Source organism: Corvus brachyrhynchos, unplaced genomic scaffold (assembly GCF_000691975.1).
Source record: "Corvus brachyrhynchos isolate BGI_N302 unplaced genomic scaffold, ASM69197v1 scaffold83, whole genome shotgun sequence".
NCBI lineage: Eukaryota > Metazoa > Chordata > Aves > Passeriformes > Corvidae > Corvus > Corvus brachyrhynchos.
Window position 1 is genome coordinate 6,884,146 of NW_008238464.1, and position 17,885 is coordinate 6,902,030.

Below are 17,885 nucleotides of genomic sequence, written 5' to 3' on the forward strand. Positions count from 1 at the left end.
TAAGCTACTGAGAAAGAAAAAGTCAAGACATTACCAAAAAATCATAGGTTATTCCTCAGCCTGCGTATTCTCTGATGTGACTAAAGCCTGCAAAGGGCACAAAATGTGGGTCCCCATAGCTGTAGAGCCATACAACCAAAGGTCAATCCCAGCTAACAGTCACCTTCTCCCTCCCAAATTTTGATCTCACTTGTTGCATTTGGATTCACAGATTAATTTTTCCAGACATTCTAAATGCTGTCAGTGAAGACAGCACTGTGACAGCAGTTTTTATACGTTCCTCTTTTGTACAGAAGAAGTGTTAACAGGCATGCTCTGCTGTCCATTAAAGATGTGTTTCTGAAAAGTCTGATCACTAAAAACATTACCCCATTGCTTCACTCTTCATCACCAAACTGCCTTCATCAATCCCAGTTCATTTGAGGAAGATCATGTGACACTGAAGACAGAACTATCCAGGAAGAGGGGCACAAGTGCTCCCACTAAAAGACTGATATTGAGGACTTGGTCTCAGGAGTGCAGCAGCTGAGATCTTTAAGGAGGGTGATCTGCTCCAGAAAGTTGGCATCTCCTCCAGGTGACAAATACTCCATCCACCATGCCATATATACTGTCCCTGTGCACTTAAACTGTGTGTATTTTGGTCTCTGCACACATTCCATCCTCCATACAGAAAAAGTGATTTGCTTTCCAAACAACCTCCAGCATTTCCCCTAGATGACTGAAAACAGTTAGCAGAGCAGGTTGTTCAGGAATCAGTAGTGGAATGCCAAACCCAAGGATTGGATGATCTAGGGGGCTGGTCCTCTCCTTGTGCAATACAACACAAATCAGGGACTTGATCACAGGAGCAATCATTGCTCAGATTTGTGATGTTTAGGCCACCAGCACCAGGCACCTCTATTAGTTATGTACAGGTCTGCATGGGTTATTTTTTTTTTTTTGTATCCTTAAATACAAGCAGGGTGTCTGGAAAGCATTATGCAAACTGACTTCCCCCTTCAGAAGAACTTATGAGATTCCCAGATATATCCCAGGAGTGAGAAGCAGGTAAGAAAAAAACCCAAAAAAAGCACAGATACTAAAGTTCATGTTAAATATATACAATACTTGAATATTTCAAAACTCCCCAGCTGCTCTCAAAGCAAAATAAATTCAGATCAAAACCAAAGTAGTATCAGAGAAAAGGCTGTTACTGAGTGCAGAAATTTTGCAGAACACAGGTTTAACTTTAGTTTATATAGCTCTTTATTAAACCACAAATTATACTATGCTCTGCTTTGCAGCTACATGCCTGGACTTTGCTGCTGTTCTGGATACTAATAATATCTCACCACATTTCCCTATGTACAATCATTTAATTCTCTTTAAACATTTAAAACAATCTGTGACAACTACTACAATGTATACTATATGTATATATAAAACACAGTAAATAACTGAAAGAAACAACTGTCTACTATGAAAATTGATACAAATTACTTGAAGTAGCAAGACCTAGAAGCCTTCATATAGTCACCATGCTTTGATCTATTAAAGATCCATTTACAGTGAGCTGCAAAATTTTCTGCTCTGCTACAATGGCACTGGAGCACCTGTACACCTTGCTGCAAAGGTTTTAATCTGCAGGAAAACTTTTAACACTGCAGACTACCACCAAAATCCACCAGACAGCCAGGCAACGGGTCTGATGTGCCCTGTCTATGTACCCATGGATACAGGAGACTCTGGAATGCCTCCATCCTGGATCATCTCCACTGTTGGAGGCATTCAAGACTCAACCAAGCTTGTCTCTAATAAGTAGATTGGCTTTGAGCAGGTGGTTGGACTAGATGATACCCACAGAAGCCCTTTCCAATCTAAATTATTCTATAATCATCTGATCCATTTAGCTCCCTCACTGTTACCCAGTAGTGTTCACTGCTTTGATCCCCACAGAGGAAAAGGGAACCATTTCCAGTGCTTGATTTATGTTGGTTGTTTCAATTTCCCAGTGAATCAATAATTTAGCAGACTTTTATCTTCCTTATTTTACAGTTGTGTGAAGAGGCCAAGTGGAAAAGTAAAACATTAAATTATTTACAAGTTGTACACACATGCAGGCAGATAAATGATGCATCATATATTTAACAGTTTTTACAAAGTACAGAAACAATAAGTGTGATGGCCAAAGTCCTTTGTCTAAGGAGAGAAAAGTAATCTTCAAGACTGTGTTAATATTTTTAGGCATAAAAAAGGGCTAAAGCAAATGTATTTAAGGTAGATTCAAAGTCTGTAGAAACTTCAGAACTACCAGAGTCGGCAGTTTCTGTCTGCAAATGAAGGAATGAGGCTCCATTCCACTGCTGGCAAAATTCTTCACAAAAGGCAATTAAAACCCTGTTCCATGTTTTAGGAGGACGGAATTGATTAAATCACAAGTATGCAGAACTGTCAAGGGTTGGCAGGTGATTATCACAGACTGGGAGAATAAATTACAAATTCATTTGTAATGGGTGGACAGTGCTATAAAACAACAAACAGATCCTAAATCCTCAAGTCTCCAATTACCAACCCTATTTAGTTTGCTTGAATAAAGGATTACGTCTTTTTATTTTGGTGCTTGAGAAATAAATAACTAATATTAAACTGCTCAATTTTTATACAACTCCAAATAACCTCAACACACGACGAAGACTAGGACAGCAAACAGAATTCCCCATAATGCAACCTTTCTAAATGTACTTACTGCCTTATACACACAGCTGAACAAATTCCTTCCAATAAAACTTAACCAGAAATAGGTTTGAAAAATGGAAACAGTTTTGAAGTACAATGCTCTGAGTATTTTCTGCAAAGGAACCGCAAAATAGAACAAATACCGCTACACTTTTTTCCCCCCTGTAACTTCACGTTCTTCTTGAAAACTGATTTAAAATATATTTCTTTCTTAATGTGCATATATTTTACACAAAGACCTTCTGTTAAAATTCATCTGGCTATCTGAACCCCCCCTTCCCCCAAATGCACACAGAAAGACACAGTCATTAAAGGATTGGCAGAACAAGATCGCCTTTCTTTTCTGAAGGGGGCCCTACCAACAAAGAACCTTCAAAAGTCGTCTTTATTGTTAGGTGCTGGGTGATGCAATCTTCTACGGCAGTGAAGATCAAGGATCTACTTCCTCCATGTTCGAACAAGCAGACACATCTCTTATCCACACCATATTAGCGTTCTTCTACCCTCTGTTTCTGACAAACTGTTCTGGTATGTCACCCCTTTGAGCACCCACAAGCGAAGCAAGAACCCCTTCGAGCACCACAGACAGAGGGTAGTTTTCTCTCCATAAGGTGCACATAAGCTCTGTGCACCAGAGCACATAAGCTCTGGTGTGATGACAGCACACCAGAAGTGAAGGGGTTAAAGCACCTGCGGCCTTGGGGCTTGCCATGGCACCCCAGAAACACTCACTCTGGCCTGGAGCTCACTCCTTTCCCTGATTCAAGCCCCTGCCTCCTCTCACTGGTAGAAAAACCACCAGGTGTGGGAGGTAGAAGGATCCCCAGCAGAGAATACGTGGCTGCTGGCGCAGGGTGGACACCAGCCCAGCCCACAGCTTGGGGAAGGCTGGTCAGTGAGACTGCAGCAAAATGCGAAAAGAGGCCAGACAGAGTCAACTCCTAGTGAAAGTAGACTCTACAAGGAGGCCTGTGGAAGGGAAGGAACTTGGTACTGGGGAGGGACAGCTGGGGACTGAAAAGGAATGAGGGCACAGGAGATACAGGCGCTGGGAGGTGTGGTGTGAGGTTGGGTACAGCAGAGGGACCTCAGGCAGGAGACCTGAGGAGGGACCTGCTTAGGACAGCAGTAGCAGGAGCAGAGGCCAGGATGAGAGTTAACCTCTCAGGACTCTGAGGAGAGGAGAGAGCAGCTCTACCATGCAAAGGAAACTGCTTCTGGCTTTGCCAGAATGGCCCTGTGCTTCCTGCTCAGCGCTGGGGACTGATCCTCCAGCTACTCGGAGTAGCTGCTTTGCTGTAGCATCCCAGAGAAAACAGGTGAGGAAGACTTGGGATCATCCTGTCTATATTGTATCGATACAGAAATGGTCCCTCCTGTGCAGGCAGGGATAGAGGGGGAGAGACAGGGTTGTACATGTGCAAACAAGACATCATAATAATAAATAACATATTACAGTTTATTTTTACAAGTTTTGATGGTTATGGAGTGCAATTTTTAATAAAGTATAAAACGCAATGCCTTGGGTGAGAGACCTACTCTTTCATGATCTTATAGATCAGCAGACAGAGAAAAAAACACAAGGCCTCAAAGGAGCAAACACTGGGCACTCATTCAAACCTAGATGTACCGTTTCCTTTTCAGAATAAATCTCATGCCTCAATTCCATGATTTAAGGCACTCTTCCAGCTGAAGGAAGAAATTAAAGAGCTTGAATATATTCTCATCAAACGGCAACACAAGAATTGATAGCAGACACAAAGTTAAAAAAATGTCTCTCATATTAACTTTGCAAGTATGATAAATTATTAATAAAAGTTAATAACCAGTAAATGACCAAAATGTTCTCAGATAACATTTAAGATTAATAATTTAGCACTGAAAAATAAGTTTATTATGAAAATAGACTTCTAAATGAAAAGACAAACATCTAATAAGTATGTTTCATATCAAGGCTAGCAAAACAGCACATAGCTGCTACAAAATTATTTTTTTCTTGGACAGAACAGGACAAATGGCAAATCTTAACAATACTTATAGCTCTCAACAGATAGCTTGGAAAAAATCAAAAAAGGTGTCTCATTAAAAAAAATACTTCTAGCTCTTCTTATCATTGCAGTTGATTGCTTACACATACCTGGAAGTTGTTACTAATATAATGTACACTTTGTCTCTAGTTTAAGCAATGCTGCTTTTCAAACTTTTTTCTCTGATTCTGGACTCAGCTAAGGCAAAACTGTAAATTGATAAACTCAACCAGAAAACAAAAGGTAAATGAAAGTCACAACAAAATGTCACTTCTCAGACTCAATATGTACACTCAGCATTCAGCATCGTGCCTTCCCAGATCACCATCCCATCACATTTGTTTCTTTAGACATAGTACAAGGTCAAGATGCAAAGGGAAACACAGAGTCTAAGTCAATCACTGGTTGCACCTCCATCCTATTTACTCACAAGGTGAGTTAAAAATGTGGCACTTGAAGAAATTCTGGTTTATACATACTAGAATCTGAATTTCCCTGTAATTTCTAACTATACAGTTCTGATCTTCAAAGTAAAATATTGCTTAGTACATCATGTATTTGTTTAATAGGGTGAAAAAACTAAGAGTTTGGAAAAGTGGTACCATATAAAATGTAACTATTTCTAACTTTCACAGCAATCAAAATCTTGTGCGAAAACAAACTGTGTGCAGATATTACCCCTTGAAGTACAGCAGTCCTCAGTTACTGGCAGGGGAGAGAATGAACAGAAATATCACATTTCTATTTCATGCAACATGGAAGACTAGAAGCCCAATACTACACCTACTGAAATGAACTCCAAGATAACCGGTGAGCTCAAAATTCAATTAAATCTTGACAGAAGCATGTAAAAGTCACCAAAATGTAAGTGTAAAGACTCAGTCAAGAAACTGGGCTTAATGGGCAGTGGATCCATGCACATCTTCGTAGAAATCAAGTACCCGCAGTATGGTAACAAACAGATCAAGCAGCTTCTCTCTGCTTTGCCAGTCGACAAACTAACAGCTATAATGTTCTACCAAAAACCACCCATTTCAGATTTGAAGTTAACCAAGACAGTAAACTCCTAAAGAGATGATTGTACTTGATTCAGTTATCCAGGAAACAAAAATTGCGGGAGACCGTCACAGGAGTTTCACCATTTCTCCTCTTAATTAACTACAGACTGCTAGTGAAGGAACAGTCATACCCCATCCCTGTTCCTCCAATGCCATGGCCATGTGTTCTCACTGTTGCCCTGGTGTCAGCTCAAATGCCCTCAGGAAAAGAGAACAGCAAATTTCTGTTCAATCAACAACCAGTTTAATGGTTCGAACAACTGCAAGGCACCCACCTGATACAAGAGAAACCATGGGAAGCTAAAGGCAAGGGAAAAAGAAAAAGCAGATGTGCTTGGAAAATGGTTTGGGACCAACTGTTTCCAAAAAGCTTAAAAAATTAAAAACTTTATTAGAAATGGTTGCTGTTGGGTTTTGCTTTTGTTTGTTTGGATTTTTTAAACTGGTCTCATTTATTAGGTAGCAGCAACATGGTTTATTAATAGCAGTCAAACTGCTGCTTGACATTAGAAACTTTTGCGTGTAGAAACTCCAGTTCTGTTGACTGGCCATGTAACGGCTGTCAGAACCTAATAAGCTCACCAAATGTTGACTCTACACCATACAAACCCACAACTCTCCATCAAGCACGGTGAAACATGATATTTTACGCCATTTTTCAAACAATTTCTCAAAAACTAGGAAAAAAAGCTGCAAAGATGGAAACTAAAACATTGGAGCACAAATGCTATTTCATGTCTTAACTGTTCATAACCTAACTTTGGTTGCTTGCTGACAGAAACAGCTGAGGTGAAGAGTAAGACCAGGTAGCAGCCCCGGATATCCAGGTTTACACAGAGTCATCACTGACCAGACGCCTCCCAGGCTGCCTCCAGATGGGACGGGTGTTGCTGTTTCCCTAAGCTCCCACCCTTGCCGTGCCCTCACTTTATCAGGGGAGGAGACACTCAAGTGCCAAGCTCTGCCTCGCCCTGCTCCCTCCCATCCCACCTCATCTCTAGGAGAGGAAACCCAGGTGACTGAGCTGGGCAGGAGCCACAACAGGACTCTCACTTCTGCAAGCAGAGGACCAGACCTGCTGAGAGATACCATGGGGCACGCACCCCTTATTCTCCCAAACAAGAAAAACTGCTTGAAGCCCGCTGGCAGTTCTGTGCAGTGATGCGCCTGACCTTATTTCTGCTGGGAATGTTTCTCCCTCCCTCCCTCACCAATTCCACCACGCTTGTCTGATGTTTCCTCTTCTGCTGTGTCAAATACAGATAACAAGTTACTTGAGGCAGGGATCTGTCGAGAGCAGTATAGCTCATCTGCAAAGGATTTGGCAGGCTGTACAAAAAATGGAGCAGAGCAGATGACCAGCCTTTAAAACAAACACAATTTCATTTATTCATAGTTTAATGACTTACTAATTCATTGCCTAATGTATTATTAGCAACACACTTTAAAAATCAGGCTTTGACCCTCAAAATTCCTTTCTAAAGGCATAAATAGTTAAACTAAGTTCTTCCTTCTGCAATTACCAGTCCATTGTAATTTTCAAAGTCAGAGGTCTCCAGCATTAATGGTGCTATAAAATTAAACCTGACACTTTTAATAACTTTTTCCTGAGTACTTTTCAACTCCAGTAAATCGTAGCCAGTGCAGCTGCCTGAGAAGCATTCTGATCTCAGTGGGATGAAGCATCCTTGACAGACAGGGCGGCCCTTACAGTCCCGGACAGGCTGTAGGGCAGGGTCTGTGGAGAGGCAAGATCTGCAAACCCCCAGCACAGCCCTGCTCCCTGCACAGGAGAGCAACACACAGTGGCAAGACTTGTGAGAACCCCACAGAACCTAATGAACAAAAATACCCCCCTGTAAGGCTAACACACAGCTGATCTGCTGCCAGGAGCAGGAAGCAGAGAAAAGGGTTAGGAAAGAGAGCAGAGTGGATGTACACATCTTGCTTCCTTTTCTTCCACGTGTATCTCTAAAATTGAATATGATAAATTCCATTTGTTGCTATTTAATGACACAGGTCGAGCTCTCTGTACCAGCCATGCATCACATGTCTCATATGTCAGGAAGACTTGCAGACTGGTTGTCGAGCCAGCAAGACTGCTGGTCCAGGGTGGTGGTGATACCGAGTGAGTTGGGAGGCTCCTCTGCCTCGTAGCTCTGCCTGCTCCTGCCTTCCTTCTCAGGCAGGATGCACACCAAAGAGCCACCAGCCACACTGCAGCTCAGGCAATGTCCACGTGCAGAACGTCAGGAGCTACTTGATGGGAAAGGATGGGAGAGGAACTCCTGAGGGAATGTGGGGGAACAGGAGGGGCTTCTCCACTATCCAAGTGCCAAATGGTAACACCCACGTCCCTTCCTGCCTTGGCAGTCGCACATCAGGACTGTCTCAAATACCTGTATTTCCCTTCAAACTATTCTTGTATTTCTCTACACTCTCACCCTCCTTTGGGGATAAAATTTAAATCCTGCCTCTTCCCACCAGCTCCAACAAGAGTTCCCTGCAGCATCATATGAATGTCAGGCAGAGTCTTTACTGAATTCAGACCTAGACCATTATCCTAAAAGAATCATTGTGGGATTAAAGGTGTTTAAAAAGAGTATCAAATAAAGCCCAAAGTAATTGTTCTGTTTCCATGTTTTAAAAGGCATGTGGTAGGATGCAGCAAAGTTTCTTCCTGATTTTCTGAAGGCTGGATGGGAACTGCTAGTACTACTTTAACCTGGATAATTGCTAAGCACACCTAGCAAAATTAGCAGTGTAGTATTTAATTTGTACCTTTGCTCTCCTTATGCAAAATTATGCCAGCTCTCTATGCCACCCAGACCTTTTTAATTCCCTGTTGGATCTTCAAAAATGCAAACAGTTGCTTTGAAAAACACCTCCACCTGCCACACTGAAATAATTCATCTTCTGTCTTCATACAACAACAGAGAGAAGCTGTTTCTATTAATATCCCTCTCCTGCTCCAGGCTTTGTGGTCTCAAAGAAATTCAGGTATACCATTTTCAAAGGAATTGACTTTGAAACAATGATGGCACTGAAGTCAGATGCAGATTGCAATGTCCTTGAAAGGCAAGTAAAGCATGAGCTGGGAGTAAGAAACACTGAAGAGACTCAGCGGAAGGAAATTAAGAAAGTATGGAATTAGAAAGCTAAAAGTGCAATGTGTTGGTTTGTATTTTTTTCTTACCTTTACTTCACAAGTGATTTATCTGACTTGGAGAGGTCCTTTATTTTTTTTCCCTCTGTCAGCTGTTGGTAGCATTTTGAAAACCATCAACAACTTTGGAATTTTGGTGACTTCCTTTTGATCCCTCCAGCGCACTCAGATGCTCTTTGCCTCTCTTTACCTTCAAATCTCTAGTATCAGAACTCCAATGTACATCCCACAGGCCACTTGCAGCCTCAGCAGCTGCTGCACAAAACCCAGAAATGGAATTTTTGACTGTTGCTGTCCTCAACAAAACCACCTGTGCCAGGATCACAGTAAACATCTGGGTCCTGAGCAGACTGGAGCTATCTCATAATTAGAGCCTGGCAGGTACTCAAGCATGAATTAAGTAATGATGATGAATTTTCATCACTCTTGTGATTCTGTGAATGTAGGACATATTCCATCATAACTATTGAACATAAAGCTATTGTTTTTCAGACAGTGTATTATAGGGACCCAGCTTCATGTCCTAATAAACGACCATCTATGAGCAAAGCATCCAGAGAATCTTTTTATACCACCTTGTTTCTGCCAGCTTTCTATTCTCATCCAAGCTGCATAACCAAACACGCATGTTTTGCTTCTTTAGCCTATCCTTCTCCTTCTTCCATTGCCAACAGTCCTCAAAGAAAGCTGGAAAAATTCCTTCCTCAAAACAAACATGCTTTTTAATCTACTTTGTTTCACTGAATGTTTGTGTGGGAGCTTTAATTTTGTTTTTAAGTATTATAACACGAATAGAGAATTTTATATAAATGTACTTTGCCATTACAAATATACTGAAAGGCTGAGTAAAGTGTCTCAAAAAAGCGAAATGCTAAGTAAGAAAGCATCAAGCTTCCTTTTATAAATCTATTTGGTAATAACAACCAAGTTCCAGACTCAGCTAGAAACTGAAAACAAAAGCCAGGAGAAGAATTACCTGGTGTTTGGAGAGACAAATTCACGTATGTATCAGCAAAAGGATACAAGATGGGTAAACTTTGCCCTCCCACACAGCAGAAACCTGCCTGAGAGTTCGGGCACTTCTCAGAGGCAGACAGGGAATCAGAAAAACCCACTCAGCTTTCAGCTCCCCATATGAATTACCAAATGAGTCTTTTCACTGCAGTAAATCTGAAAATTGCAAATGCTGAGATAATGGAAATAGAGATAAACCAATTCAATTACAAATCTTCCACAGCAGCAGGATACAGAGCCATAAGAAACATTTCAGTTTGGTGGGGCTTTTCCACAGCAGTTGCTTCAGTAGGCACCATGCCTGTAGTAACACACGCTAGGTAAACGCAGAAAGAGGAAACAAGTCAGTCACACAATGCACTGGTTCATTTGGTTCATGGGCCAAAAGCTGATACAAGACTGGTTTTACAAAGCTCTTGTTCAAACACTGGCATGTGATGTGAGGTAACCTAAAATGACTGGCTAAGTAACACAGGGTTACTTGGAGACAAAACCAGCAGCCCAGGACAAAATAGTGACCAAAGGAAAGGACTTTGTCCATCCCAGAAGCCAGACACAAGACTGTTTACAGAAAGGCTGCAATTTATCATTTGATATTTTTAACAATGAGTGTTGTAGTCTGAAGAGTAATTTTTAAAATCAGCTATGTGTATTCTCATCATTTTCTGTTTGGATAAATTATCTTGATGTTTCATATGCAAAGCCACCCTCCCTTTAAATTCATCAGATGATAGGCAGGAATTGAAAGAAAAGGAAGATACATTTCTGGCTCAACAAGAATTGAGACTATAAAAGAACTAGGACAGTCACTTCTTGGTGCAAATTTTCTGCCTGCCACATGAAGTGCTGCAGGCAGAAAGAGTTCTAGTAAAACTGTCACTTAGCAAATGCCTCAAGCATAGGAAGGGTGACAGCCCTGAAATAACAGCACAGGTGAAAAACAAGAGCTTACTTTTAGCACAGCGGTGTGGTTCTCAACTTGCCAAATACCTGTTTGCCCAGATTATCAATTTTAAAAAGGCAGACTGCTGCCAAGCAGCATTACACACCTAAATCTTCAAAACCTGGTGGTACCATGCTGCACTGTGCTTTATCAGCTCACCACAATTTGAGTGCCACATTCTACGAGGAAACTGCCTTACCCTGTGTCCTGAAAGGGATTTAACTGCCTAAGGCACCATCACACCAGCTCCTACCAAGCTCAAACCCCACCAACCTTCACACAAAGGCAGATGTGTTTGGGGATGGCTATCACAAGGCTTCTCCGTTTCAGCTTTCTCCCATGCTGAAACTCACAGCCAGTTACACCTTTTGTGTGACCAAATTTAACATTTAGTCATTGCAGCATGGTTTCATTGTGCCCAAATCCCTGCTGCTCCAGGGAACCGTATGGGAAGCCCAACAGCCAGCTCCATGGCCCTGGTACACCACAACTCAATTAGCACTTCCCGTCAGTCATCAAGAAATGTAAAGCATTATCACAAAATCTCAAAAGCCACAGAAAGACCAGCAGAGACAGACTGAGGATATAACTAACATCCAAGACTGCTTTAAGTAAGGGGATCTATTGTCTGAAACTGCCTACACTGTGCAGGAAGTCAACTTCCAAGATGATGATTCCATCTCTACCTGCACCCAAGACTGTGTGCTTTGGGTGACTGTTCCACAAGGCATGAGGAAGCTGCACCCATGGTGCTGTTAAAGGCAATGTTAAAGGCTGGACTTCCAGACAGTTTGCATCACCACAAAGCTGCATTCCTATGTGTGGCAAGCCAAGTGGCTCATGCTTGAGCTATGCAGTTGTGGGGATAAGTAACTAGAGAGGTCAAAATAGCCAACACAGTATTGCAGGGCTAACTCAAGAGACCTACAAGCAATTAATCCATATAAAAGCATTCAAGATTCTGTTCTTTCTGTCGGAAATGAGAGCTGCTATTTAATGGGACAAAAGAAACAATGGAACTAAGCCGGATACTGTAAAACAGTAGACTCAAAGTTCCAGATGAAATGCAGTGTTTCAGATACTGAAAACCTTAAGAAGTTGTTGGAGCTGACACACAAACAACAAAATCCCAAGTAGCTGGCTTGATCTTCTTCATTAAATGAAAAAGTGAGTGACCCAAATGCCTCCTGCTCCCAGGCATTGGCCAACACATCAGCTTAGAGCAAACACCTTGAAGACAACACAGCCAGCGTTACATGCAGACACCCCGTCCCTGCTCTGTGCTGTTCTTTTTCTGCAGAAGTTCCCTGTTATTTGATATGCACAAGGTAATCTTGCAGTTTGGCTCTCTTTGGTTGGAAGCATGGCAGACAGCTGTGCCAGGCACTCTTGCCAAGAAAGTATTCTGAGACACCATGATAATAAAACCACATTAAAGTAACAGGCTTTTTTCTTCTTTCATATCACTAAGTATTTAAATCCAGGCAGGGCTTTCCCAGCTCTGCAAGCTTTAAGTATATCTACCCAAAGTCCATAAACTGAAGAGGAGACTGACAAGTATGCAGCCCATAATCCTATGAAAAGTCATTCTAAATGTGCCATCATTTACTATTTAATACCTATTTTGCCCTGAATCTGTTGAAAGATATCTGCCCAGATCGCAGTTTTCCTACTGTAGTTCAGTAACTGCCACTAAAATCAATGAAAGTCTGGGGTAGGTGACATAAGAGAGGTTGCTGACAGTACCAGAAATTGCACATGGATATGGATATGAAGTCAAGTGGTTCTTGGTTTTTTGCTGTTTGGTTTGTTTTTTTTTTTTTGGGGGGGGGTAGGGGCCAGGGGGAGGAGTTGTATGTAAAAAAAAAAGAAACCCTCTTGTTATGAACCGTTTTGGGACACAATTTTAAGCAAAAATAGCTTGGCTAAAAATAAGATGCAATCAACCTTGATGTTGAACAAAATACTAAAATATTTTTCCTCAGATTCCCAAAAAGGCAGCTAGCTCCTTTTCATGAGGAAGATACTGTTGCCATCTCTGAACTTTACTCCCACTAGTTTCACTAGATTCAGCTGTTTCAGTAGTAAAATAAAGATTTTGTTTTAGGCCAGAATATGCTAAGAAATAGATGTCATGCAGGGGCTCCCAGGAGCTGTGACAGTACATCCCCATAGCAAATATGAGCAATCCACTCCTAACTGCTTAATTGTGTCTGTTCAACTGCAGCTCCCATCTTTATTTTTAAAATTTTAAACCTCATGTCAGGAAGGACATGCCTACTTTTTCTACTTTCAGCAGAAAAGCTGAAACTAAAGGCCAGCAAGTTAATACCAGGCAGAGGCATGCCCCATTACCAGTAAAGGCCACCTGGGTGCCGTGGATGTGCCAACAACCTGCAGATTTCAGACCTCTCACATGGCTCTCTCCAACTCTATCAGCTACATAGAAAGTTGCCAAGTAGTAAATCAATGCATTCATGCTCAGACCTGCCTACCTGCCAAATTAACAGAGGCAAACAGAGCACTCTGCCACATGGAGAAAGACTTTTTGGGTTCCCAAACCTGAAAATCAAGTGAACCAAGGACAGAAGCTACAAAGGTAAGAAAGTGCAGGCAAGCTCACAAGAGTGTAGGAATGGGGAGGACACACAGAACAGGTCCTTCCAGCTGCCCACAACTTTAAAATGTCCCTTCAGAATGCCTCAGGATGTTCCTGTTTGTTCTTGCAATAATCTAACTCACCCCAGTGATGCTTGGAGATGGTGTGCGAGTTCCTTTCTCCTACATCTGTGCCTAATTTGTCACTACAGGTGAGCCAGCTTTCAAAACTTCAAAAGCCTGCCTGTCAAGAACAGAAAGTCAGGGAAATGTAATGTAAAGTTTGGGCCCAAATTGTGAATAAGACTGAAAATCTGGAGCTATTGAAAAGTGACTGAGGCTGAAATGGCTACAGGATGCTACCTGTACTTAAAATACCAGCACTGCATACGTATTTACTGCGGAACCACATGTTTTCCTTCTTTGGTTTGCAGATGTTTCTTCTTTCTGAAGAGCATTAAAATTGCATTTGAGGAGAGGAAACAGATGGTAGCTGTAATAGTGGCGCTTTTCCAAGGTGGAAAGAAACTGTTATAGCGGGGCTTCCACAAGCTTAGGGCTGAGAATGTCAGACTTGTATTGCCTGTTTGCATGAATTAGACAACACGTCACTGCAAGGCTTCCAAATGATGCAAATGTAGGGTAGTGACTGACATCAGGAGCTGGTGCCTTAACACTGTTTCTGTGTCAGTCAGAGCAAAGGGAGTCCTCAGCAGAACCCCCATGGCAATGATATGGACAATGCATGAGGTCCCAGGTCAGAACTATTCATCATCTCAGGCTTCAACCTCTGAGCTACTGTTCCATGGGGAGGGGAAGCTCTGTCCATAAACAGAAATTTGTGGAAGAGAGTTGAATTTAACACAGCAACAACTGAAAAAGAAGAAGGAAAGTAAAAACTATGTCCAAATGAACAGAAATTATGCCATTATTCATCAAAACAATAAACATGGACAAAACCAGGATTTTTTTTTAGTATCAATAATAATGTCACAGTTTTTTTCTGAAATAACCTCACAATTCTAATAGAAAATAAATTTTAAAAAAAACCAAACAAAACCAAAAAACCACACCCAGAGAATTTCTTTAAATAATTTCTGCCTTATTTTATGGATTTATATGAGAACAGCAAAAGCAATTAGTCTGGTCATCCAAGTCCAGGTGGCCATTTGATAGAAGGAAAGTGGCTGGGAAGACTGAGGAGTGGATCTGCGAAAAAATTAAAGAAAATGCCATGGGAACACCCTTTATAGCTGTTGGAAAAGGGTAGGGTGCAATGTTATTTTGAACTGTGGAACAGGAGTCAGAGCATGAATATGAAGCAGATGATAATATTAAACTAGGGAGCCTGATTTTGGTAGCTAAGTGTGTTCAGAAGTAGAAGACACGTGTTGGAGGATAAGGTGAAGGTGAGGAAGATGAGAAATAATCAACCAAAGCTTTGCCAGAGAAAGCTGTCTGGATTTGTGAAATGTGGCAGAGGAAGGCACTCGAGGGATCCAGTGAGAGGATCACACACTCATAAGAGAGTAAGGAGAGGTCAGTAACGTACCATGGGAGCTGGGAATGTGAGTAAATCAGAATTTGGTCAGAGAAGAGGGAGCAGAACCGCTAAGGCAAGTGCTGCTGTGGCAGTGAGGGATGAGTAGCCCAGAAAGGTTGTGTGAGTGCCAGACTGACACAGGGGACTTGCCAGCAGGAAAGCAGCCAGAGGCATAAAGGCTGTTGTGGTAGAACAGTGAAAGATTACGGACACACCCAGACCTACTATTCCTAACCTCAGGCATTGGGAGATGCTAGGTTAGGAGCTGAGCTACTCCAGGCTTCCTGGCCCCCTGACCCAGTCACAGGAAAGACCAGTGCACCTCAGAAGGTAGAAGGACTTTCCTTCTTAACATCTTAACATGCCCCCTTCTCTCTGTTCAGTGCACAAGGATTTTAGGAGAATCCCTCTTCTGACGCAAAAGCTTAAAACTACCTGGGATAAATCTCAGCCTGCCTACAGTATAATTCAGAAAAAAAAAATACAAGCTAAGGAAAAACAGTTTTCTGGGGTTTTTTTAACCTAGAATCCTACAAAGGAGAAAATTCCTTGATGCCTGAAGGTGGACAGCTGCACCAGGGGGAAGCCAGGGTAACCTCTGCATTTCAATTACTCCTGAGTAGGGAGCTATTGAAAAAGTCTGAACATGATCTTGGGCTGTTAAGGAAATCTTTGTTTACAAAAGGTTTCTGAATCAACAGAACTGCTGTGAAGCCAGACAGGATAATTTGACCCAAGGACAGTGTACAGCCCAAGCATGGGAGACAGCGACAGAGAAACAGTCTAAGCAACCTGAAAGCAGCAAGGGAGGGAAGGGGGGTGAAGGAAAAGGAAACCTGAAACAGTCACCTGTAAATACAACCACTGGCTGTAGAAAAGTGCTGGCTTTGGCCTGAGAATACCCACACAAGGATTATAATGGAGAGGAAGAAAGAGAAGGGGGAGGAGAGGGACCAGCTAAACCACATGAACATGAAACTGGCTGTAAAGTAAAGGCTGCCTTTTCTCTCTCTCTTTTTTTTTTTTTCCCCCCTTTAAATATGCAAGTTTAACAAGCTAAATACCAGCACATGGTCAGAGCTGCCAGCAAGTATGAAAACAGCGTTCGGAGCTGCTGGTGGCTACATGAAGGTCACAGTGTACCTGCAGCTGCACAGCTGAGAGACAGGCAGTGTCACAGGCAAACCTCCCACTCTGGAGGCTCCCTCTCCTTCAGTTCAGGAAGAAAAGGCTCTCACATTCCTAATCAAATCCACCATACATTCGTAAAATTTATCTTGCCTCAAAAAAGCTAGATCAACATTTTCATGGGAGTGGAAAAAGTAATGTACAAATTATTAAAATAAACTGCAATAGACAGTATGCCCTAGAAAATATCAGACTGGCTTTCTTATTAAGAAAATCAAAACAGGAAACTAAACAAATATTCAGACATTTAATAAAGACATGTTTTGAAAATAGGAATATAATCAATAGGAATAAAAAGAAAGGAGAAAATAGTGTGCATGTGACCTTTACTTGTAATTTAATGCTTGTTCTTGTCAGATCCAATCTTGTTTCCCCCCCAGAAAAATGTTATTGAGAAGGTAAAATACCTTTTTTCCCTATCCAAGAAAACAGATGCAGCTGATCTGTTCATTCCATATTTGTCATTTAATCTATGTGTTCATCAGACTACAGCATCAGCCATCTTGCTAATTATCTCCTTCCACCCCACGGAAATTGCAAAAGATGAGAAAGTCACCCTTAAGAAATAGAGGACTAGGAAAACAGGAAGATAAATTCCAAATTTTGATACTGCAATGAATAATACCTTATATATTCTGTATTTTCAAATCACTGTTTTGCCTCACATGACAAGAAGATGCAAGACTTCTGTAATCTGTCAACCAAGAATAAAGGGCAAACCAAACAGTTTCAAAGGATGCAAAAACCACCTCTCTTGTCTCTCCAGGCAACTTTTTATTCTGAAATACGTTCACATTCTGCATAAGCAATAGCCAGGAAAACATTCCTAGATCTAATCAAAGATCACATTATCATGCACTGCTTCTTACTTCTAGTTTTGAACACACAAGCATTTACATTTTCAACAAATAAAAGAATCTCAGAAATTGTCATAATCTTTCTACAGCGCTAAAACTGTTTTAGCAGATCTGCTCTAGTTTTTAATCCATACAGGTGTAAAACTAACCACGATTAATTCATGCAACTCTTCATTCTCATGAAAGTGCAATTTATATCCACCCAAAATACTGGCTTGCAGTGCTTACAGTTAGCTGAGCTTTTCATTGCTTCATATTAGACCCATTTCACTAGACAAATCTGTAATTCCCCCAATTAAGGTACAGCCGAGTCAGATAAAAAGGGAATCAAGACCCATTTAGAGTATATGACTGGGCTAACAGCTACCCAAAACTACTCAAGATGATGTTCTAAAGCATGCTTCAGGAATATCTAAGCACTAAAAAATTTTAATTAGTGTTAATATCAACAAAAGTTTAACCTGCTGACAAAAGCTCATAATGTTTTCTTTCCTATTAATGAAAGCATGCATAAAGAAAGCTAGTCAGATTGCCAGGATTTTCTGTAAATCCTACAAAATCCCTAACAGCATCCACACAACACGTTATTTAAGACCAGCAGCTCCTCCTACCAGCGCACTGGGAAACCGCATTTAATCTTTGCATCAATTCTTCTAGGGCCATTTCTTCAATTTTCAGCCAGCATCTCATTCTCAGATAAAACAAAAAGAATCCACAGCAAACATGCCCCCCCCCCTGCTCAAGGATTAAAGGAGGCAGGGGGAAAAAAAAAA

At 41.4% G+C, this 17,885-nt stretch overlaps 1 protein-coding gene across 9 annotated transcripts in view; it reads right to left on the bottom strand.

Moving 5' to 3' along the window:
• MCF2L (MCF.2 cell line derived transforming sequence like) overlaps window positions 1–17,885 on the bottom strand; it is a 147,700-nt gene that overhangs the window by 106,219 nt on the left and 23,596 nt on the right. The window contains exon 1 of one of the 9 annotated variants that reach the window (XM_017737071.1): window positions 17,724–17,879. The exons of 7 other annotated variants lie outside the window; for them this stretch is intronic. In XM_017737071.1, coding sequence (XP_017592560.1) covers window positions 17,724–17,802 — 79 coding nt within the window. In that variant the 5' untranslated portion in view covers window positions 17,803–17,879. Of the gene's footprint in view, window positions 1–17,723; window positions 17,880–17,885 lie in introns of those variants that run through there. One more of the 9 variants, XM_008635867.2, reaches the window with a different exon arrangement.